Source organism: Mya arenaria, chromosome 6, assembly GCF_026914265.1.
Source record: "Mya arenaria isolate MELC-2E11 chromosome 6, ASM2691426v1".
Lineage (NCBI taxonomy): Eukaryota > Metazoa > Mollusca > Bivalvia > Myida > Myidae > Mya > Mya arenaria.
This window is the reverse complement of record NC_069127.1, coordinates 71,603,052-71,629,563: the sequence shown is the minus strand read 5'-3', so window position 1 is coordinate 71,629,563 and position 26,512 is coordinate 71,603,052. Positions and strand designations below refer to the sequence as shown.

General features: G+C 35.7%; 1 protein-coding gene across 3 annotated transcripts in view; it reads left to right on the top strand.

Annotated features, from left to right (window-relative positions):
* The window catches only part of LOC128239303 (cadherin-23-like), a 33,313-nt gene extending 31,243 nt beyond the window's left edge, over positions 1 to 2,070 (top strand). For all 3 annotated transcript variants that reach the window (XM_052955896.1, XM_052955897.1, XM_052955895.1), the window contains one exon: positions 56 to 2,070. In XM_052955896.1, the coding sequence (XP_052811856.1) occupies positions 56 to 889 (834 nt within the window). In that variant the 3' untranslated portion in view covers positions 890 to 2,070. The remainder of the gene's footprint in view (positions 1 to 55) is intronic.
* Positions 2,071 to 26,512: the final 24,442 nt, after the last annotated feature.

Here is a 26,512-nt window from a genome sequence, read left to right as displayed (position 1 = left end):
TTGAACGTCATTTGATATAGATTATCATTAAGACGATGTGTTTGCCTTTCACCAGGACATCATCCCATCAGAAAACGACAGTAAGTTGGGATTTTCCCCCATCAACCCGTTGTTCGTTGAAGATAGATCTACACCTGTTATAGAGACCACCGTCGAAGTTGAAAGTAATTCTGGCGACAATACATCAGTTAAAGAGGCATTCGACAGTTTAGATCAACTTTCTGACAGACTAGATGAAGAAGACGGTGATCGTAAATCTGATCATTTTTTGGTTAACGAACCACTCACGGATACTATGGCGCAAGGTAATCATGAGACCAACACCACTGACAATGTTGTGTATGCAAATAAAGAGATGGAACAAAATGATTCTCCGAGATCTAAAGTTGATCTTATTACATTTGAAAGTGATAGTAATAAAAGCGACATTACTGAAACGCCCGATGAACCAGCAGGTGAGCCTGAGGACGAAGAACCTAATCCAGACTATGAAATTAAAGCGGTTCGGTTCAATACCGAAGTTCTTGACGCTGATGAAAACAAACTACAACCATTAGTGGACAAAGACAGTAAAACGTCCCCACCCGATGAAACCGACGGTGAAAATATCGAAAGTGGAAATGTCAATCCCGATTATGAAAACACGCGTTTGAAAGTAGATGCGTCCGATGAGAAATTTGAAGAACAAACAAATGAAGCAAATGAAGTGTCTGAGCCGACTGAAGATGACCATAATGAAGCAATAGAACCGGACAATATTCAGAATACGGAAGACGGAGATGGCGAAGTAGAAATAGACGAGATACAGTCTCCAAACAACAAACTTTCTGAACATGAAACCACATTTGGTGAATTTTACTTTGGAACAGAAGAATCCACCCATTTTTGACATATCCCGGATTGTGGGTGTATCCTTTTAAGAACTGTAGTTATGTGTACTTGCTAGATTGTAAAATGTTAAAATATACTGACGCCCGTGTTTTGGTCTTAGATGTGTTGTCGCATATAATGTTATATATTTTATTCGCTCGATTTATTTGCGTTTTATTTTATGATACATTGATAGACCTTTGGTTCAATATAATTTGGTAACATCTAAGAAACGCACCTTCATAAATGCTAAATCCCGCCCAGATAAGTGCATTTTGATTGCCTTCTGACCCCATAATATTTTGACATTATTTGAAATAAGGTAGTGTGCAAAAGATGAAAATGCAAAAAATATACCCAAAATACGGGATTTTAGTGCCCTCGAAGATCGAAAAAACGTATGTTAACGTCCAATTCCCTGTAAAATGAAGAGCACATGCTTCAACTGTAGTAACTGTATGTATGATGTACATAATTATCAATGATTTTACCTACTTTTTTAGTAAGCAAATTCCATTGAAATGATACCAACATTATATAGGATCAACAGAACACTAAGAAGAGAACTGGCTTATCTGTGGGTCGGATTTTATGCTGCTGTAACACAACACATAATGCGATAAAAAGCACGTGGTTTACCAGCTGTTCTGAGTGTGGCAATCAACGATACATTGCAAAAAATATCAAATATATTGCGTAAGCATAATAATAAAAAAATAATTATTGAATAGTATTTAAGTAGAGTACGCTGCTAACATTTTTGAAATTGTTGAGGTTTCTGTGATCATAGTTTTCTTTTTATGCAGAATATTAACGAGTGTAATTATGTTTTTGTCTAATTGTTTTTTAAACGGAGCTTTTCATTCATTAAGGCAAGCAATATAGAACACTTGCACTCTTGCACTTACAAGTGACTTACAACAATATCAGAAATAAAAATATATTGATTGTATTGATCAAATTTAATGTACACTCAAAAAATGTCATATAAACAACAGATCATTTTCATTTCTCGGATTTACTACAATATTCATTTTTGTATTGCTATTTTGTCGTTTTAGTTATGTGTAACCACTTTATCTAGTAAACATGCAAATAAGACTGTATTTCCGGTGGCATGTCTTTGGGAAAATTAATTTCTTATTATATCTGCTGTACAAATTAACTAAATATTGTTTTCATAAAAAAAGCAAAAACTTACTTTTTGTCTTTATGTATATTGGAGATAGTCAGTGAAAAAAGGCGTTCACCTGAGTTTACCTGAGTTTAATGTTTGGTTATGTGTCATTTCAGGCCATAAAGTCTGTAGGGTCGCAATACATGCAAACTGAAAGGTTATTGAAATAATAGCCATAGTGTGTACCCACTCTTAATGAAAGTTGTCAGAATGTGTACCTCCATCAAATCTAGGTCAAGTTTGACTTATTTAATGTTTGACCAAAGAGTGGGTTACTCTGGTCAAAAAACGTTATAAACGATATCGGGCCCTTCATCTATAAAACCCCTTCGATGTGGGTCTTCAGTTATACCACAAGCTTAAAACAACATTTTCGTTTTAAGCTCAATAATATGGCGTTTTTTACGATGATGATGATGATGATGATGATGATGATGATGATGATGATAATGATGATGATGATGATGATGATGATGATGATGATGATGATGATGATGATGATGATGATGATATATTCTTAAGGCAATAAATTAAGGTATCAACGGTACAATTATGTGAATCATGGATGGCAGATGACCGTTTATTAGTTTATTTTCATTTAAAAGGGTTTTATACACAGAGGAAAATAGGTAAAACATAAACTGAAAATAGATATGGAATACTAGGTTAGTCCAGTGGATGGCAAGGTGGAGAAGTTTATCGGGTGACCCGATACACATGGTAGACGAGTTAGATAAACTTTCTTCATACCCTTGTATTCTATTTATCCTGTGACTCAAAAAATGCCATTAAATTAACAAGTACCTTTAAAAAGTCGACTGAACTGTTTTTCCCCAATTTACATTGGCACACTACCAAAACTGTATTTAAATGTGACTAAATTAGTTTTAAAAACTTTTCAAATGTATTTAATACGTTCATATTCAAAGTAATTGCATTTTAATAATTCAATATATAAAGGCGGGAAAACGTGAGTTGTCTCCCGTTGGGAAAGGTTGTACAATTTTTCGCTCTTGGAAATGATTTAAAAAAAACAGTGTGAATTACACGTCACAACATGTAGAAAAGGTTTGAATTGTGAAAAGTTAACTATTTTGTCTATGTTCACGGATCTGGGAAACTGTATGCACTCCGATTTCTAACATCGATCCTCTGCTTTATTTTGATTACCTGTGAAAAGTTTGAGAAAGCCGTTTTGGTTGATCGACTTTACCTATATTTTCCAATCTGAAATGTCGGGCCTGGTTGAGACATTATTGCTAATGAGAACACAGCAATGCGGATTTCAGAAAATGTAGCGCACCGAGCACAACAATACGGTCGCCGCAACTGCTTGCGCATTGCTCGTGTCGCTGAAACGACAAACATATACTGATAATACTGTTTCCGACCTTGCTTTTTCAATCTCAAGTGATCGGATCATTGATTGGATTGACAGATGTCATTGTGTAGGCCCGCGTGAATCCAACCAAACAGCACCACGGGACATTATTGTAAAATTAAAAACGACCAGCCCTCAATTCAAGCGAGAATTCGAGGGTGTACCGTGTAGATATGCTTCTTCGACTTAGTAGATTCCTATAGAATAGAAAACAACGAGTAACACTTCCTCTTCCCTTCGTCCTGTTAAAACAGGTGTACCCCAAGGATAAATGGTGGATCCCTTGCTCTTTATCGTATATATTAACGACATGATTCGCGATATTGATGTCTCGATCAGTATTTTTTGCTGACGACACTAGTTTATCCATGGTTGAAGATATTTCTGATGTGCTGCTTCTATTCTTAATTCTGACCTCTGAAAAATAGTAAATGGGCGGGAACCGGGTTAGTCTTATTCAATCCACAAAAAGACAAAGTCTTTAATAGTTTTACAGAAACTTCGTCGACCTGTTCATCCGCCTTTGACGAAGACGCATTATTTAACGCCCACTTAATTATTATACTGTTAATCTTAGAACTGTAGAAATAATTTTAGTGACTTTTATCCGACCACTACTTAAATATGACGATACTATATCTGGCAACTGCACTATTATCTAAAAACAGGATCCAGACCAGATACAGCACGAAGCAGCAGGAATCGTCACCGGTGCAACGAACAAAGTCTCAATAGAAAAAAAAACCTTTAAATTGACCTGTTTTTGCAGTCCCGCTTTGAAAGAAGGTAAAACACTTATTTGTATGTTTAAAATAAAAAAACAAAACAATGTAAGTCCGCCATACCTTCGAAATTTGATTCCTGCCCGTTTAAAAGATTGTAGATACAATCTAAGAAACTCCACGAATACTTGGTAAAGCCTCGTTTTATTACAATTCTCATATATCTTCCTCCATCCGGGCATGTACTCACTTGCCTCTACATTACAGCCTGCCGCTTCGGTACAAGAATTCAAAAGATTACTTTGCGATATTCCTTATGTATTTCACTACTGGCCCTTTATGCCTCTGTGGGAAATTTTAATATTTTCTTCACTTTAAGCTCACTTTTCCTATTTAACATCAATAGAACAAATATAATAACAATAATACAATCGCTGGTTCCTGGAAATAAAACTATTTTTTTCGTTACTCCTTTATTGATTCTATCAAAAGGTTCCATTGAGATCAATTTTAATTGATGATTTACATGTTACTCAAAATGCATTTGTTTTCTGTAAGACACAGACACATTTTTTTTTTATTTCAATCCATGATTATATGATAAATATTATAAATTTTATGGATTTTCATATATAGTTTTTCCATTAAAACAATAATATATTTGCTTAATTCCATTAAGACATAAACATGTATGACGTATTTTGAAACATTTATAAATGCACTTTTCCTTAAAAAGACAACCAACTAAGTATATTTACAGAAGAAGAAGATCTTTATAACCTTTAAGCTTCCGATCAAATACCCAAATATTAAGAATGAAATATATGATGCAATTTGTATATGTTCATGAAATAAATATGTTTAAACCAGTTCAGTATCAATCAAAAAAGAAAAGAAATCTTTTAAAAGTACATGCTCGTGGAACAGTCACCAAATAATTATCCAATCATGGAACAATTATTCATTTATAGGTTTTGGTTTAAGATCATGGTTGTGTAAACAAACGCCACATGTTCTGTGAGTTTAATTCATGTTGACATTAAGAATTAAGTGGTGTATGTTCAGAATGGCACTGGCAAAGATAGATTCAGTTATGTTGTGAGTGAGATAATGTCATTCACAACTAAAATGAAATTTACGGTTGAGTCCTGTACATTGTTGTGGTAATGTAGAACAAAAATAAGAGTACAAACAGCTATAACTTCATCTCTAATATTTGATCTGTCTTTTGGTTTTAGATCTGAGAAATCAGAATGCAATGCCCGTTCAAATGATGCAAACATTATATAGAGTAACCGGATATCAACATTAACATTACAGTCGATGACAAAATAAAACGAAAAACGTATTTGTTCATCGGAAACCTTAAGTATTTTGCCCTTCCTTTCTGTACCTACCAGCACGCGAAGACAAGAAGTTCTGAATTGAGCTTAAATGTGGTAATTGCTGTCTGTATCTAGTCTAATTGTGACATTTATTTTTCTGCCAGATCGTAATGGCATGGCTCAGCACAGTTACTCATTAGCAACAAGTTGGATTGGCAATGTTAGTGTATTAAAAGAGTAACAACGTTCGATATGTCAGTGTCAAGTAAAACATTTAGTTGCTTATAACTGGGATAAATCCCAGCGTATAACGGCTAGTACTTACAGTTATATTCGAAAAATGAATACATTGTTTTTCAACCAACATGTTTATAATATATTGCCTATATTTTGTCTCATATAATACTATGTACAGCGATCAAGGAGATAAAATATAAGAGTCATGTCATAATTAACGTCAATATTATAAGCTCAAAATATTGTCGTTTGTAGGTGCGTTTCTGTCCTGATATTTTCCCAAAAGTTTCGCAATTTAGAATTTGTATATCAGAAAATTGCACACATTAGCAAAACATGTAAGGATTGAATGCCAGGAATATTTTTGAAAGGTTTGCTAGTTCATTGCATTGTGACAACTAAATGGTGTAAATAAATGATAAATTATTTTCAGTTATCTGAATTGTTTTTACTCTTTATATTAAATGGTTCATCAAATTTTTGTCTTTAGCGAAATTAAGCGAAATTTAAAAAATACAAAAAAAATAATCAAAATTTCAAGGATTGTGAACACGACCTCCAATCGAAGGCTTAATTTAATTTATAATGACTTTATGAACATAAACAAGATGTTGTTATGTTTTGAAAGTTATGTGTATCGACAGTTGAACTCCTCAAACTGTGTGCATAACATACATATAATGCATAAAAATACACCAACAAAAGTAACAAATTATTCCAAAAATTATTCATAATATTCCCTTGAAACGTATGTTAAGGGTAGGTAATTCAAGTTGGTCATCAGTAGTCAAATACCTTCTTTTTTTAAACATACTGAATGGATACACGTATATAGATACATACAAATAGAAAGAATATCAAGGTTAACGTTAAACATTCACGTATATGCAAATAGATGTCACACGCCAATATAACTTCGAATTCGAAACAATACATTTCCTTGACGGAATTACCTGTTTTCTGCCTTCTGAATAAACACCCATGTGACCCTAATATTCCAGATTTAATTGGTAAAGAAAACGCAAAGAATCATTATACGCAAGTGGTCTAATCGAACAGCTCGTTAAACAAACAGTTAAAAATTATACGAACTCCTAGTGATAGGTGAAATCAAAGGACTGACAGTGCTAACATCGCGTAAAGTTTAAAAAAGGGATGGAATATTGTAGAATACAAAATGGAAGATCAAAAAAATTAATTCCGGTTCAGAATAGTATAAATCGGAATCACTCGAGTTGCTGTCCGCCGTGGGCATAAACAAAACAATATGTAAAACATTCGTATGAAAGTTTGACAACAACTTAATTGATGTAAAACTTTCACCCTATAACAACGTCAGTATCTCGAACGCTCTGACACCACTTTAGGCTTTAACGGCAATAACAAATTAATATTATATCATACAATATATAATTGATGCAAAACAAGTGGTTTGTTTATGTTCTGAAAGCTTCAGAAATATCCCAAACTGCCGCGTTATTGTGATTACCGATCGCTAGGTGGGGAAGAAAACTTTTATCCGCAATAGCCTCCCATTTCGAAGTTTAGTTATGTGTTTATTACATGTGTTTGTGTACGTTGTAAATATGTCCATGTTTAAAGGTGTTTGATCAGTTTGTTGTATTTCATGTTTGTACTTTGTATATGCGTCTCTTCATTTATGCGGGATAAGAAGAATAAAGTCCAAAGTTTTATTACACACAGTAAAGAGCTAAGTAAACAACACATGAGATATATACATTGTAATCAAGATTCTATAAAAACTCTACTAGATGTATAAAGACAAAATTACGAGGTTTAAACAACAGGCAACTAATCTAGCATTATAATTCAATATTTTGGGAAATGAGGTTAATTAGGCAAAGTATGTTTGTAAAACGGAAATAGAACATACATGTACAAGCAAAATACACATATACGCATACAAATAACCAACAACACTGATTTAGTAGCTGCCATCCGATCTTATTTCTGAACTAATATATATGATCTGTAACGAGTCACAATTATTTTCAACAAGATAAGAGAATCTATGTTAAAAAGCGAGCCTTTAGCCTCTCTTCATTTGTTGTTGGCTCAATAAAATCGTGGTCGATGTAAACTTATCCAAAGATTCGCCATCCTCATTGATACTCCCGAAAGAGTGTTTTTTGAAGTAGTTTGCTCACCAAGTTTGATTTCTGTTAAAATTAATTGACATTGCTACCATTGCAACATTTTACATAAAAGAAATCCACGATTCGTTTACGGCTGGTCTTTCTTATGAGAAGGTAGACGATCGGATCGAGCGTGTAGGTGAGGCCGGCCAGCAAATGCGTGTACCCTATCACGTAGCGGTTCACCTTAATGTCGTGCTGCTGTAGTAGGGTGATAGTCTGAAGGTGAAAATGATATACGAATATTTATCGTTCGTTTGGAGAAATGGTATACCATCGAGTTCGCATACCGTATAATTAAGGACAAACCTTGATATTAAAATATTGGTTACATCGTTGTCTAAAAAATAAAAATCAAGTAGGTGCTCCCTGTCATTAGAAACCTACATTGATATCTAATGCTGATGACACATAATTGTCTAAAATAAAACGGCTGAGTTTAAATGAAAACGTCGCACGAGAACGAAAATCAATTTCAAATTAAACCTTTTATCTTTAACCCATTTGAGGGGTTATTCTTCATAAGGTTAGATAAATAAAACAAGACTGCGCTATATTACCAAGTCAAATTTAATCCAAATTAATACAATGAATATCGTTGGACAAAGAATAATCAGCGTAATTGTTGCAAAACTGCAGAAGTTACTGATTAACAAACAATATGTGTATTTACAATTTTATCGGAAATTTTAAGTTTAATTTATAAGTAAATAAGATCTTGCGAAATAAACCACAATATGGAAGTCGAATAAGCCTGACTTTTCAGCGGTTTCAGGCAGGTCGACAAATTCCGACTTGCTATCAAAGTATTCGACCTATTCTGGGTTTCCGTGTTTGTCATAAACGTCATCACAGTAAGAAGTTACTTTCGACGAGAAAGAACTCAGTCTAGTGTATGGTACGAGTACTTCAAATATCATATGTTTTATACTTTTCTACTTGCGTTGATTGTTATAAAGACTTTATAAAAAGTTAATACTATTTTCAAGACCAACCTATTTGGTGCCTTTTAACTTTGAAATACACATATCAATATATCTTATTTGCTGTTCTCAACGCAGTGCCTTATATACAACATTAAAGTGGTCTAAAATATATGTCGAATGGGGAGGCAAACAGTCGTAAATAAATACCCCCTAGATCAAAGTAAAGTAAATGAAAAGAAAAACAATGAGAAATACATACATTGTACGGTGATCTTGTTATGAGGTATACCACAGCCAGACAGGCCATAAGTTTTCCGAACAAAACCTCAAATGACGTCACTGGTGCGGATGGGTCGCCTCCGCACGAGGTCTCAGAAGATTCAACATTCAAGATTACAACACGCCTTCGGATCTTGTTTAGCTCTTTGATGACGAATAAATTGCAAACGATGGTCGCAAACATGCAAATAAAGCCAGCTAAAGCGAATATCATACCAAACACCTTTTCATGCGTTTTTTCTCGGTAACTTAGAGAGTTACACGAGATTGTCCCGGATTGATGTATCGTTACAACGTCACCTAGGCCAATCAACGGCAGTATACACAAAACAGCAATTCCGAGGCCTGCGATACCACATCCCAGTTTCCACGTTCTGATGTCAACGTGACGTCTGTAAAAATAAGGTGCACAAATGGCCATAATTCGATCCACTGCCATTAAAGTGTTCAGTACACCAGAAGCGACGAGGAAGAATGTGTGAACTATGGATATGACGGCACACAGACCGTATGTTTGATTTGTGACCCAGCGTGTGATCACGTGACTCATGAAAGACAATAGTGTGGCCAGTAAATCACAGCTACAAAGAAGACAAATCAAAATGATGGCGGGTATCACTGCTTTCCTTATGTCCCTCACGATAAAATATAGCGCCAAACTGTTCGCAATAATTCCTGGAGTCCATAAAATAAATAGAGAAATGTAGAATGTCGTCATGGTGCTTGCATGGCCCCGACTGCCTGTTGACAAATTGCCAGCGACCGCTTCAGTTACATTTTCTTCCAGTGTAGTATTCATTTTGGTTTGATTCTCCTGTATCTAACCTTAATGTTTTGCTGTCCACATCCACTCAATTTAAGTCATACCGTAGTGAGTATGCTTTAAAGGGAAACACATCCGATCTTACTTCTGACATGCAACATGACCACCATAAATTCAAAGCTTTTTATGCTAGTAAGCCAAGCCTTTACAAAACTTTTTTGTACATTTGTAATTGACGTCGAAAACACGGGGTACTTTTTCTTGAAACCTGCCAATTGAATCACGATGCAGACGAGACTCTGTGACAACGACATATATATATATACCTGCTCATTTGTGGTGTGTATCATTAAGGGATAATACGCTGCTGTAATTTGTATAACTAAATGAGTCCAAATGCCTATTTAATGATAATGTGTAAAATGCTTCTTATTTAGGATTATGGTCGATCTCTTTAAACTCATATCGTTACATTCGCTTGGCTTCATTACGCTGAGAACATGACGTTGAAGGTCATCTCAAGTTGACGTTCAAAACATACACATGCATGTATGAGCAAATGCTTTAGGCATTAACCAATGGTATTGTGTTTGGTTGAAACTTCAAATGGAGTCTTTGGTTATTATTACTAATACTTTTACTCATTATGTACCTTTATTCTTTCCATTTAATATACATACTAAACTCGATGATTCTGTTACAAATTTCAGGATATATTATAAATGGACTCGAAAATTAAAGACAACATTTTAGCGGATAATTGCAGATATTCACAATTTGGAAAGGTTTTACATGATGGAATTTCCGAGGAAGGAAATGTAGACAATCTAACGAATTTACGACTTTTGTGTAATAAAGGTCAGCTTATTTTGATGATGCACAGTCTAATAAGAAGGAATGGTATGACCAAGAATGCAGGCGAAAATACTTGGTTTATAACAACGCGTTGTCTTAGTATAATATATCATGGATGTGGAGAGAATAACACTTTTTTTATTAAAGGAAGGATTATAAATATAATATAAATATGACATGCGAAAAAAGACACCTGGTGAAATTTGGACGAAATTTCAGAGGAAGACAGGTGGACTATTTCCATAAGTTAATGTCAAATATACAGGTTCAGGCAGACAACGAAACTAAACAATACGTAAATGATTTCGTTACTAATCCAATTAATGGTCCTACGTTTTAGAGTTTAGATAAACCTTTAAGTGATTAGGAAATTATAAATGCAGTTAAGAAATTAGGAAGCAATAAAGCCTTTTCTCTTGACAAAATACTGAATTAGTATTTAACGGCATAAATACCTATTATAATTAAGCCACTAAGATTATTTTTCAACCATATAGTAAATACTCAATAATTTCCAAGATCATAAGCATCGGGGTCCATAATTCCTATCTATAAAAAGGGAGATGCATCTGATCCTAAAAACTATCGTAGTATCGCGATCTAAAGCTGTTTTGCTAAATTACTTACGGTTATACTTAATGACCGACTTAAATTGTAGGCTTAAGCTCAAGATATTCTGAATGATACTGAATTCGGGCTTAAAGGTAATTACAGAACGGTTGATCCGGTGTTTATACTCAACTCTGTCATACAAAGGCAATAAGGACAGAAGGAAAATGTATGCTGTTTTGTTGACTACCATATATGATTGCATTGGTAGGATTCATCTCTGGTATAAGTTTATCAAACTTGATGTTGATGGAAAGTTCTGGTCCCTGTTGCGGTCGATGTATAGCTATGTTAAAATGTGAATAAAACACTTGGGGTCTTTGTTAGATTTCTTTGACTGTAACTTTGGCTTGTTTCAAGGGTAAATAACCTCCCCGACTTGCTTCTCTCTCTTCATCCATGATATGGAACTTCATTTACAAACATAACCTGAATGCAGGTCTCCCAATTTATGCGATTTATTGCTGTATGCAGATGACGCAGCTATTTTGTCAGAGACGAGGGAGGTGTTCCAAAAAGTACTTATTATAGCAAATGGAATTTGACGGCCAATTCCGTTTAGAAAAGGTGGGCGTATAGGTAAAACTGTAAGTGGACTGACTTGTCAATTCGTTTAATTACCTCGGTATAGTTTTTTTCCAGTGGTGGATCTTTCCTGTCGGCGGCTATCACACTGGCGGGCGAGGAGTTGTGTTAATACAAAGTTTCATAATATATGTTCATCATATTGTATCAGAATTGAATTCGAATGAAGATAAACATAAGTATAAACGTACTTATTAGTGATATAATCAAGAGAGAATTAAGGATATACGTGTCTTCCTATTTCATTAAACTGAGCATTATGGTGGACGTATGTGGTTTCGTTGAACGTGCTCTAACGCTGTGCATATTAAAATGTAATACCGTGAATGTTTTTTAACGTATTCAATGTTATCAATGTATGCCCGTATATATTGGCTGCAGTATGGCTTGACCCTACCATGACTCCATCACGACAAAGATTTCGTTTAAATGCCATGAGTGACATGAGAAAGTAGTGACTGCCATTCCCAGTCAAATCCAGATATAGAAACAGAGTGAGATACAAGAGATCCGGTAGCGATACCCTTGCTCTCTGAGAGACCCCGCTTGGTCATTTAAGGTGCTCGATGTACAGCACCGATATAGGGGATACACCTTTCGTGGGTTTAATCATTACACCATGTCCAAGTACTACCATTTAAATGCTGAGGAACGAAAGCTACCGCTAACATATTGTAACATCTTTCGGTTTGACGCGGTCGTTGTTTGAGCCCATGACCGTTCACATCCGAAGCAAACGCTCTCCCACAAAGCAATCGGTATGCTTAGGGTGCAGACACTAGACTTGTCTCTATATTCTATTATAACATATGCTATATGTACAATGTGGTTCGTTTTGTTAAAACTTATGAAATGTATGCGCGTTAATAGTAGGGATTACTCTTGAATTTAAATCCGTCAATTAGTTTCATGTTGTGGCAATTATATTTTTTTATCAAATACACATGACCATAAATTAACTTTTATTCACAATATGAAAGTATAATGTCACATTATTATTTACAAGCACCACTTGTATGTAAATTGCTCTCATAGAAACACAATATGTCTAACATGACTTACGACAATAGAAATTAAACAGTATTCGAACAAACAGACAGAACACACATGGATAATCAATGTGAACAAAGCTTGGAAAAGGTAAACGAAACATAAGTTTTAAGGGGTTTGACTTCGTTAGCACATGTTTGTCAATAATTACAAACTTATTCAAAGTAATGTAAGTACTGCTGGGGACTGTTGGCACGATGTTGCCTCTATGCTATTGAAATGTTCAATTATAAATGTTAATGTGTGATCAATGTGCGAAATATTCAAAATAGATTGGTATGATTGGTACGAAACGTTCACAACATCTCTGGGTAATAAAGTTGTATTGTACGAAGCGTCAAAGCTCGGCAGTAAATACGAACCAATCAATCGAACAGTAAATGACACACATTTGGCTTGTTGCAAATCATTCTCATATGTTTGATTGTATGATACGTAATGTGTGTATTAATACTTATGTGAAAAACTACAGAAACAAGCTCAGTATCCAAAAGTTTAAACATAAAACAATATAAATCCCTGCAGTACTTTGATTTATATGACTTTTATGAGATAAGAAAAAAAGTGTCAAACCAGTTATCGCGTTTGCGTATGATTCAAATATTATGATTTACCTGTTATACAACAACACAATATCTATTCATTATACAGGTATATATTTTGTTAAGAGATGTTCTCCTTGATTTGCATACAAGCTTCGTTCTGGTGTATTCTTGGCATAGTTTTAGACACTCTGCTTTCATTAAATAATACAATGATGTGTTAAATATGTAGAAGACATTTTTTAATATAAACATAGCCATCGTTAGTGCAAGAAAAACATTAGTGTGTATCCAATTATACATTTATGACATGGACTGCAAAGGGCATTCATGAAATTGAGTTTGTTCCTTTTCATTGTATTATAAGGAAAATTACACTTTCGATCAAGGCCATGTGTTATACTGCATTAGCAGGCTAGCATAGGTATTTGAATTTTTTTGAAATATATCGCTTTTACATTCTGCACATTTTGGTTAGCTTCATTTTTTTCTGGCGACATGGATTTATCTCGTGTTGTTTTTGTTTTTTCTGTTTGTTTTTAAATCCAGCGATACGTATGCTACAAACTATAATCTACAAAACTATGTATGAAGATACAAATATCAGTATGTATGAATATATAAGATCAATTAAAACATCATTTAAATGAAAGACATAAATAGCATATCTTAATTATTAGAATATCATGATCTTTACGAATAATCTAATGCGTATATCAACAAATAATTTAATACATAGATTAATATTTACACCTCAACTTCCATTCCTTAAATGAACTGCCTTTCGACAATTGCGTTTATCAATCGATGAACTCAATATCTTCGGATATATTCGGATCGCAATTCATCGCATAACAATATACATGAAAACTATTGATTTTGTTTTTGTTTGTATTGTGCCAGCAGGTCCCATCAAATATAAATCATCATTTAAGAAAGTGTTAATTTATTATATTTTAAATGTATCGTTGCCATAGGTGTTTCAATTTTACGTTTATAAGTGATTTCAAGTGGTTGATTTTTTCCAGCGTTATTGTGACGTCATTTGAAAAGATGTTTCCGGTTACAGTCGGGTTGTTCTATTTACAAAATGGGTAAGAAAGGATAACTGAAAGGTTTTTTTAAATGAAATGAAGTGTTTTTTTTTAACAATTCTTGAATGAAATAATGAACTATTGGTGTAAATATAAGGAATGAATTACGGGGTTGATGTTATTGTTGGGGTATGAACGCAATTGAGCTGCTCGACGTACACCTTGACCAGCCCAATTGCGTTCATACCCCGATAATGACATCAACCCTGCAATTCATTCCTTAAATGAAACTTACACAACTTATGATTGACTTTCCCTTTAACGTCGAAAGTATACAATGTAAACTACACGAACAAGCAAATATTACAAAACAGGTAAACATGCCGTTGTTTAGACACACAAAACACAGTGCCTTAAACCAGACACTTGAAACGAGGAGCTTTTTTTGCCACACAGCAACCAACACAGATAACATACTTTTGTGACATTAAACTATCGTTAAAATTACATGTTGCAGCAACCGCCTTCGAACGAACATTGACAACATGTGTTGGTAAAAAGAACGTCATTTGAGTAAAATAAATGTTGACAAACAGCAACAACTTATAAGCAATAAGCAAATAGCAATTAGTAATTGGAACGCACCAGTCGGCATCCGTATGATATAACAATGAATGACAGTTATCCATTACATGTTAGGCCACGCCAATTTAATTGTATGTTTAATGTAATCTAACTAGTTGGGTTTTGGACTTCAAACCATATTAACAACAAAAGTTTTAAAATAAGAATATAGCTCAAACAAACGTTTCCTTTAGAAGTATACTATACATAATACAATTATTTAACTGAAATAATTCATAAGCCTATAATTGTGAGGTTTGTATTAAAGTTCTAAATTGACAGATTGCTATTTTGCGTGCCTGCTGTACATTTTTGCTTGTATTTTTCTCTACAGTTGCTTGTTTTTCTTGCGAGTACTAAGGTAGGTTTTGTAATTGGAACCTGAAGCTTACCAGTTTGGTATGGCCTTATTATGGCAAGAAGTCTCAATTAACATAATATGCATGTACGAGTGTACAATATTTTCATAAGAAAAAGTATTTAAACCATATAACATAAGATAATTACCAAATATAGCGGCATAAACATGAACAACAGTTACAAAACAATATACAACCCATGGTGTTCCTTCTGTGTCATCTTGGACCACCAAGACCTTAGACCATATGCCTTTAAAAGTGGATTTCAATGTCCCTTATAACTGTCCTTCTTAATCACGCCAACGTCTTATAATAACCGGATACAAGTGTTCATAGGTGCATTGTTGTTGGTAATGTATGTCTTACAGTATATTTTCAGCATCATTCTCCAGTGAAAACAATATACACCATATTAGAAGTTAAGTCTGATTAATTCGCTCTCCAAGATTATTAACAATAAAGTACGGGTACTAATCAAAACTTCATGAAGCGGTTTCGGCTGGTCTTCCTCGACTGATGTGCATTTGAAAAATAGAGCGTCAATCCCAAAACTCTCACTCTTACAACAATTTCTATGACCGTTTTTTGAATGGCTCTTCTCACTAGCACTTGTCAATAAAGTGGTCGCTGTGAAAATCAGTTCAAATCGCTACCATTACAACATCTTCCAGAAAAGAAATCCAGGAATCGTTTTCGGCTTTTCTTTCTTATTAGAATGTAGACGATTGGATCGAGCGTGTATGTGAGGCCGGCCAGCAGGTGTATGTATCCTGTCACGTAGGGGTTCACCTTAATGTCGAGCTGTTGTAGTAAGGTGATAGTCTGAAAATGTAAATGAAATACGGTTAAATCGTTTGCTTTGAAAAATGGTAAACACAATCAAGCGGATGAACCCTTTCAGTAAGGACCCACCTTGATACTAATACTGGTGTTACATCATTGTCTAAATGCATACGCCATAATTCTATGATAATACTAATGACAATATGAATATGTAGATACATTTGGGACATTACCGGTTTATCATTTATTTTAAAAACGGGACTTGTCTTGTAAAACTGTTGTTGTTTTTTCAGCAGAGCTGAACTCTTAAAATCACATGGGATAAAATGTTTTAAGTTAAAAAATCAAATAAAGTAGCGGATAAAACCATTCCACTTTTACCAACGAAGATATTTTTCATTATAATAGACAAAACAAGCTCGACTCCACTACATAGTAAATTCACATTTAAACAAAAATCAAACAAAAAATAATTTTTTATAAAGGCTTTAAAGTGAAACGTTAAAACAAACAAAAATCTAATAACAACACAGCAGGATGTTTATTAATTGAATGTGTGAATATAGAGTATAGTATCTTCTGTATAATTGTGTATAGTTTAAAGAAACCCAATTTCAATACCAATCATAACTACTCAGCGTTATCCGGCAAGCATTGGAAGACTGATGTGCTCCGATAGGCTATCAACGCATTCGTCTTATTTTGCAAAAATGGCACGCAACGGGTTGACGATAATTTATAATGAAATCATTTCAGGGTTTAGTACATAAACTTACAAAACTGACAAATGTCATATATCTAATATGTTTAACTAGCATTCAGTGTTTATAAAAAAACCTTGATAAAGAAGAATCACCCGCATATGTGTTGCCTATAAATAGAACCCAATCAAGGATATGGATTGGCCAGAGTCATCGTAAATTGATAATACACCCCTCTAAAATATTGGTTCAATTAAATGTTTTACATCTACGCCGAGCACATCAGATACTATATAATATATAAAAAAACTTAATAAATCAATACATTGTACGGTACTCCTGTTATGAGATAAACCGCAGCCAGACAGGCCATAAGCTTGGCAAACAAAACTTCGAACGACGTCACTTTAGCCGGGGAGTCGCTTCCGTCTGAGTTTCCAGTAGTTTCCGATCTTTCGACGTTCAAGATAACAACACGTCTTCGAATCTTAATAAGCTCTTTGATGACAAAGCTGTTACAAATGATGATCGCAAACATGCAAATAAAGCCTGTTAAAGCGAAAATCATACCATACACTCTTTCATTTGCCTTTTCTCGGTAACTTAGAGAGCTACACAAAATAGTCCCACCTCGACCTTTTGCAACAACGTCACCTAGGCCAATAAACGGAAGCAAACACAAACAAGCTATTCCGAGGCCTGCGAAACCACTTCCTATTTTCCACGTTCTGATGTCAACGTGACGTTTGTAGTAAAATGGTAAACAAATAGCTAGTATTCGATCAACCGCCATTAAAGTATTCAGAACCCCAGAAGCGATGCGGAAGAATGTGTGCAATATGGCAAGGACGGCACACAGACCGTATGTATGCTTTGTGACCCAGCGTAACGTCACATGTCTGAAAGAAGAGAAAATTGTGGCCAGTAAGTCACAGCTACAAAGTAGACAGAGCAATATAATGGCGGGCACCACCGCTTTTCGTATGTCCCTTACGATAAAATTTAGCGCCAAACTGTTAGCAATAATTCCTGGAGTCCATAAAATAAATATTGAAAAGTAGAATGTAGTCAATGAGCTTGTATGACCCTGACTTCTTGTTGAGAAATTGCCAGCCAATGCTTCAGTTTCATTTTGCTCTATCGTGGAATTCATTTTGTGTTACATTCATCCATTTACATTCATTTTCACTGCTTTGTGGTCAATATCCACTCAATTTAAAGAATACCGGAGTGAGTCCTCGTGATCCTGTGTATACTTTGGAAGGAAAAACATCCGACCTAACTTAAGTCTAACCTGATCACTATCCCTACATAGCTTTATATTCCTGCAAAACGAGCCGTTACAGGATTGGCACATTATAATTAATGACGTCAAAGTCACGCAAAATCATCATTGCAAAACTGGCGAATGAAATCACAGTGTGAAATAGGCTCAGAAACAAAGATCAGCCATGATCTGTTTCATTACCTGCTCATTACTTGCATGCTGCATTAAACTTCGCTTTCTGAAACAAATCCATAGAGACCAAATAACCTAATGATGATCTGTAAAATCTGCTGATTCAAGATTGTGGTTTAGAATTAACTGTACCATAAAAAATAGATTAGCGAAATTCCAATATCGTGAACATCAGCCGAATGAATAACACTTGAATAAGTTGTCCACAGTAGTGTAGAAATGGGGGGTAAAGCCACCTGGGGCCGAAAGCCACTTGGGGCCAAAAGCCACTTGGGGCCAAAAGCCACCTGGGGCCAAAAGCCACCTGGGGGCTAAAAGCCACCCGGAGCTAAAAGCCACCTAGGGGAAAGAGCCACTTAGTATACGTGTGACGTAGTCGAGCTAACCCTTACTGGAGTCCTTAACCTCGACCTTAACCCTAGAGGTGGGGTGTATATTGTCATAAATTACGAGCGCTATACCAGGGTAGGCAACTGCATACTTCGATTTCGCTTAAAGCGCGATAGAGTCGCTTATCTTAGATCATATAGCTTATGAACTCGGTTAAATGTATTAGCGCAGTATAAACTTAAATATGTTTATAACTAAGTGTACTTAACCCATGAGTGTATGTAAACTGTTATTTCCAAAAACGTTCTCACATACAACTATTGAGAGGTCAGGAAGCGAGGCATGGATTCTATTGCCTGTCTCCTCATTGCCTCCTCGTACCTCCTCATTGCCTCCTCATACCTCCTCATTGCCTCCTCATCCCTCCTCATTGCCTCCTCATTGCCTCCTCATACCTCCTCATTGCCTCCTCATACCTCCTCCTTATCCCTCCTCATTGCCTCCTCATCCCTCCTCACCCCTCCTCATTGCCTTCTCATTGCCTCCTCATCCATCCTCATTGCCTCCTCATTGTTTCATCATAACAATGAGATGGACTTTTGAGGGATAGCATACGTCCGCAAAAATGGAACGAAATGTGCAAGAACATAGCATATTTCAATGTCCCAAATGCGCCTACGTGTTCTTCTTTTGGAGAAATCTTTTGCATCATTTAAGAATATGGCATACTAGTGCGTATTATTCTAATAAATGTGTATGCTGCGATAAAACGTTTCAAGATAGGAGAACATTTTTTGATCATTTGAAACTTAGACTGGAAACTAAAATTTCGTGACACAATACTGGCGGAAGTCGAGAGGTAAAGACGTGTATTTAAAAATGGATTTGTTCGATAAAAATAACAAGACGGCGAACAGGAAGTTTAAAAAGGGTGTTCGCAAAACAAATCAGATGCCTTATTCTAAAATGGTAATAAGAATGGTTTTACCAGCTGAGCAGACGACGGCTATCGCCAAGAGTATGATAGAACGTCAGTCAAAGCCTACTCGGACATTGATAGATCTGGAGTTACAGCGAATGGCGGAAGCCAGTAAAAAACGAAATCGCAAAAGTCCCGGAACCAAGTCGGAAAGCCTTTGTAAGAAGAACAACAAGCGATCTAGAAAAGAGGCGTCCTCTAAGGAAGGAAAGCCCAGGCAGAACTCCAACAAGCTCGAGTCCATCACGACCATTGGAGAAATATTAAGCTGAATGCTGTCCCGACTCCTCCTCAGTATCGTTCGAGACGTTGAGGACAATGCACCAGTGCGATATTTGTTTCAAGTATTTTGGAAGGCAAGATAATATGTTACGACACAAAAAGTCTGCTCATTCCGACGTGGACTCTGGAGAAGACGCGATGTCGGATACTAGTGTTCAAGAGGATATTTTTGGACCTGTCCCCGAAACCGTTTCCGATAGCAGCGACGACGAAGACGATGACGTATCTGTTACCTCTGAGGACTCTGTCGATATTGATCCCTGGCAAGACATTGGTGAGGAAGCGTTTGATAAGTGTCAGTCACAATACCAGGCTGATGTAAATGGACTTATGGAGGAGGATGCAAATATGAGTGAGCGTGAAGCTAAGGAACATGTCTTTGTAGACATGAAAAACACTTTTCGAAAAGCTATGATGAATGTTTTTGGTAGCAAACTAGGCTGGTTCACCGTTATGAAAAAAGATCCGGTGTATAAAGCTGTGAAAAATACAGCGAATAAGCTCGTAGCGGAAGAAAACTATGAACCGGAGGAAGCTTTAAAGTACGCCATTCTGAAGCGGAGATTCCTCTTTGATAAAGTCTTGGATACTTACTCATCATATTCATTTGTCTATAAACGTCAGTTTCTTAGCATGAAAGCAACTCTGCACAGGTCAGACTTAGAAAATATAGCTCTATTCTCGATATTATAAGTCGAATCATACCGCGCAAGTATAAGTATTATAATAATAGCTGCTAACATTACATGTTATATCATTGGCAGCAAAATGTACATGTTATTTCATGTGCATTTGTTATAATGCGATATATGCAACGTAAACCAAATATATGCAACATGATCAAAACGTTTACGCAGCATCCACATTTTGTAATAGAACACATAGTCGTCTCAGATTTAAGTCACAACTTTAATCGAGTATAAATATATAACTATAGTCCTCTTGGCGCTTTTGCGAGAGAAAGTACTCACAAATGTTCAAAGGGCAGCATAACATAAGTCGTATCAAAGTCACTCTGGACTTTTACTCTTGTTCCATGTCTTCGTCGTTTTCTAACTGAGGAATATCGTAAGTATCCAAGACTTTATCAAAGAGGAATCTCCGCTTCAGAATGGCGTACTTTAAAGCTTCCTCCGGTTCATAGTTTTCTTCCGCTACGAGCTTATTCGCTGTATTTTTCACAGCTTTATACACCGGATCTTTTTTCATAACGGTGAACCAGCCTAGTTTGCTACCAAAAACATTCATCATAGCTTTTCGAAAAGTGTTTTTCATGTCTACAAAGACATGTTCCTTAGTTTCACGCTCACTCATATTTGCATCCTCCTCCATAAGTCCATTTACATCAGCCTGGTATTGTGACTGACACTTATCAAACGCTTCCTCAACAATGTCATGCCAGGGATCAATATCGACAGAGTCCTCAGAGGTAACAGGTACGTCATCGTCTTCGTCGTCGCTGCTATCGGAAACGGTTTCGGGGACAGGTCCAAAAATATCCTCTTGAACACTAGTATCCGACATCGCGTCTTCTCCAGAGTCCACGTCGGAATGAGCAGACTTTTTGTGTCGTAACATGTTATCTTGCCTTCCAAAATACTTGAAACAAATATCGCACTGGTGCATTGTCCTCAACGTCTCGAACGATACTGAGGAGGAGTCGGGACAGCATTCAGCTTAATATTTCTCCATTGGTCGTGATGGACTCGAGCTTGTTGGAGTTCTGCCTGGGCTTTCCTTCCTTAGAGGACGCCTCTTTTCTAGATCGCTTGTTGTTCTTCTTACGAAGGCTTTCCGACTTGGCCCCGGGACTTTTGCGATTTCGTCTTTTACTGGCTTCCGCCATTCGCTGTAACTCCAGATCTATCAATGTCCGGGTAGGCTTTGACTGACGTTCTATCATACTCTTGGCGATAGCCGTCGTCTGCTCAGCTGGTAAAACCATTCTTATTACCATTTTAGGATAAGGCATCTGATTTGTTTTGCGAACACCCTTTTTAAACTTCCTGTTCGCCGTCTTGTTATTTTTATCGAACAAATCCATTTTTAAATACACGTCTTTACCTCTCGACATCCGCCAGTATTGTGTCACGAAATTTTAGTTTCCAGTCTAAGTTTCAAATGATCGAAAAATGTTCTCCTATCTTGAAACGTTTTATCGCAGCATACACATTTATTAGAATAATACGCACTAGTATGCCATATTCTTAAACGATGCAAAAGATTTCTCCAAAAGAAGAATACGTAGGCGCATTTGGGACATTGAAATATGCTATTTTCTTGCACATTTCGTTCCATTTTTGCGGACGTTTTCTATCCCTCAAAAGTCCATCTCATTGTTATGATGAAACAATGAGGAGGCAATGAGGATGGATGAGGAGGCAATGAGGAGGGATGAGGAGGCAATGAGGAGGTATGAGGAGGCAATGAGGAGGGATAAGGAGGAGGTATGAGGAGGCAATGAGGAGGTATGAGGAGGGATGAGGAGGCAATGAGGATGCAATGAGGAGGCAATGAGGAGGCAATGAGGAGGCAATGAGGAGGCAATGAGGAGACAGGCAATAGAAAGCCATGCCTCGCTTCCTGACCTCTCAATAGTTGTCTGTGAGAACGTTTTTTGGAAATAGCAGTTAACATACACTCATGGGTTAAGTACACTTAGTTATAAACATATTTAAGTTTATACTGCGCTAATACATTTAACCGAGTTCATAAGCTATATGATCTAAGATAAGCGACTCTATCGCGCTTTAAGCGAAATCGAAGTATGCAGTTGCCTACCCTGGTATAGCGCTCGTAATGTATGACAATATACACCCCACCTCTAGGGTTAAGGTCGAGGTTAAGGACTCCAGTAAGGGTTAGCTCGACTACGTCACATGTATACCATGGTTTAAGTGGCTCTTTCCCCCAGGTGGCTTTTAGCCCCGGGTGGCTTTTAGCCCCCAGGTGGCTTTTGGCCCCAGGTGGCTTTTGGCCCCAAGTGGCTTTCGGCCCCAAGTGGCTTCCCCCCCCCCATTTCTACACTACTGTCCACATGTTATCTTAAGGCTTGTTTGCACATTTAAATGATTTCATTGGTTAGTATCGATTTTCGTATAAATATTGACCTCAATAAATAATTAGGCCAACTTAATATTTATATGAAAACCTACCGAAACAAGTAGAGCAGTCAAACGTTTAATCATAAACCCCGTTGAATGGCACAGGGTCAACGCCACATAGAACACAAAAACAAACAATCACAAACCAGAAACAAGGAAAACAACAACACAAAACTCCACAAACAACACACTAAATATGGCTGTCAGACTTTTCAACCCCAAGACTTTTCAACCCCTTTGTCATTTGTGAAATCAAAGACTTTCAAACCCTTTGTCATTTGAACCCCTAAAAGTGCTAAAACTGCCCCCCACCTAAAACAAAGACTTTTCAACCCCTAATAAACAAAGACTTTCCAACCCCGTAATTTCTAACATTTTTAAGATAATAACTACAACAATAAACAATTTATTTTGAAAATCAATTTAAAAATCAAGAATATATTAAGAATAGAAATATAACAAACAGTTCAGAGAAAATACATAACAAATATATAATACATACAAAATATACATACTTGAAACACATCATAATACAATAATTCATTAAATATTTACATGGAAATGAATATCAAAAATGCATGTTTGTTCATTTAGCTGCTTAGTCGCTTAGCCATATATCTCACTTATCTCAACGCTGTTGAAGGAAATAAAAAGTCAAATTCATTTGTTGCAGCAAGTGAGTTTAAACCTACAGGGTCAAGTGGAACAATGCAACTTGAAAATAGACTCTTTGATCGAGAAATCTGCTACTATGCCTCAAATTGGATGTGCTCACAATATATCGGATACGACAGAAGGTGAAAACTCCGAACTTGGAAAAAAAACAAAAACTTATAGTCAGATCTTGACAGGGAACGAAACCTGCTTGGAAAATAACCAACAGCAAAACACAACTCAGCGAAAGAATAATGGAAGCAAAACTGTTAAATTGACACAGAAAATACAAACGGCGGAAAAACCGTCTTTAAAAATGGCCACTAATCACAATCAGGCACGCAAAATTGAAGTGGTGATTAATAGACCAAGCTCCGACCCTGGAACATGTTACCATGACCTGCCGCCTGTGTGTGATGAAACCGCACCTACAAGACGACACGACCAATTCAGAAGTCCGACACGAGACCACTCTCAATCACCAAATAAAAAGATTCTTTTAATGGGTGATTCAATTCTCAACAGAATAAATATGAAGGGTTTACATTCCTACGTACACAAACATTCTGTTTCAGGAGCCACTGTGAAAACATTACTTAGAGATATTGAATTATTCGATATTATGAACTTTGAATGCATTCTCATTTACATCGGAGGAAACGATATTTCTGGAAATGCGGATCACGATCTTCTAGAAGAACAGTATGATCAACTGATAGCCATGATTAAATCTCGAAATCCAAATATCAAAGTTATTCTTTCAAAGTTGGCACCGCGAGGGGATGTTGACGTTACAGCTGTCAACATGATCATCGAACGGTTAACATTACATCATGGAATCGAATATGTGGATAATTTTAGGTCGTTTTACGATAGAAACGGACAACTCATTATGCGTTTCTATAATTTCACTGACCATATTCATCCGTCAAATTCGGGGATCAAACGGATTCTGGGAACAATCAATGAAGTCATTCACATAGTTTATGACTTTACGAAATGTGTATATCCACCACGTGCGGCAAATAACTACCGTGGTAATCGAAATGTTAGGCGAACTGGCAGTACAAGAATGGACGATGATCGATGTTTAAATTGTTTTGAAAGCAACCACCAGACTCACGAATGTAGACACAAACAACCAATAACGTGCTGGTATTGCGGTCTGATTGGCCATAAATCTGACAAATGTTGGAATTAGGAATTCGGCAAAGAAGCCGTTTCCTGTGGCATAGAAAGTGCAAATTATTTCGCAACTCTGCAAAACATTTGTGACACATGCAATGGAACTAACTGTAACTGTGACTTATTTTCCCAGAGTAAAAGCTGTTTAAAAGATAATATGAATACATGTATATATAATATAAACGATGACAATGACGTTCAAAACTCTAACGCTACTATCTTAAATATTTCGGAACACATAAATTTAACTAATTTAGGATTAAATAATAAAAAAGGTTTAACCATCGGTCATTTAAACGTAGCTGGACTGTCTTCTAAATTTGATGAATTACAATTAATGCTAACATCTAAGAAAAACAAAATAGATATAATGGGTATAAGTGAAACGAAATTCAATGAAAACCATAAAACTGAAACATTTCATATAGATGGATATCAAGTACCTTTTCGTCGCGACCGTTTATTCAATGGCGGTGGAGGTTTGGCAGTATATGTAAAACAAAACGTAAATTGCATACGACGATTAGATTTAGAAGGAGATGATATAGAAATAATTTGGTTAGAAATTATGCCAACAAAATGTAAATCGTTTTTAATTGGTTCACTTTACAGGCATCCAGAATCTAAAGTTGCATGGAAAGAAATATTTGACACTCATATAGAAAATGTTCAACTTGAAGAAAAAGAAATAATAATTTTAGGCGATATAAATCGAGATTTATTAATTTCCAAAATAAGTGATGAATGGTCTAGCTATATTTTATCGCTAGGATTAAAACAGTTAATTAAGCAGCCGACGCGTGAATGTTCAACTTCAAAAACTTTAATAGACCACATTTATACTAATTGTGATCAAAATATATGTAATGTAAGCGTGCCCAAAATAGGAATTAGCGATCATTATCCGATCCTATGTACAAGAAAGTTAAATTATAAAGAAAAAATCAATTCACATAATTTTATAAAATACAGATCATTTAGGTCATTTTCAGAGGAGTCATTTTTATCAGATCTTATCAGAATCCCCTGGGGTAATCTAAACAACACTGATACTAATGAAGTACTTCACACTTGGGTATCTAATTTTTCAAGTGTTGTAGATAATCACGTCCCAATTAGAATTCACAGAGTTAAACACATAAAACAACCAGATTGGTTTACACCTGATATTTTAGATGAAATTAAAAAACGTGATAAATTTAAGGCTAAAAATGATATGGATAACTACAGAGTTTCAAGAAATAAAGTTTGTACATTGATAGATAATTCTAAAAAAGAATCTTATAAAAGAAAAATTGAGGAAGGAAAATCAGACCCTAAAACAGTTTGGAAAATATTTAAAGAACATGGTGCGTCTACAAAAAAGACAAACAACTGTAATTTAATAAAAAACATTCATAAAGATGGAATAGATATTACTGATAACCAAGATATTGCAAATACTTTTAATAAATTTTTTGTAAACGTAGCAGCTAACTTAAAAGAACCTATTCCAACTTCAAATTTTAATAAAGTAAATGATTTTGTAAAAACAAAAGTTC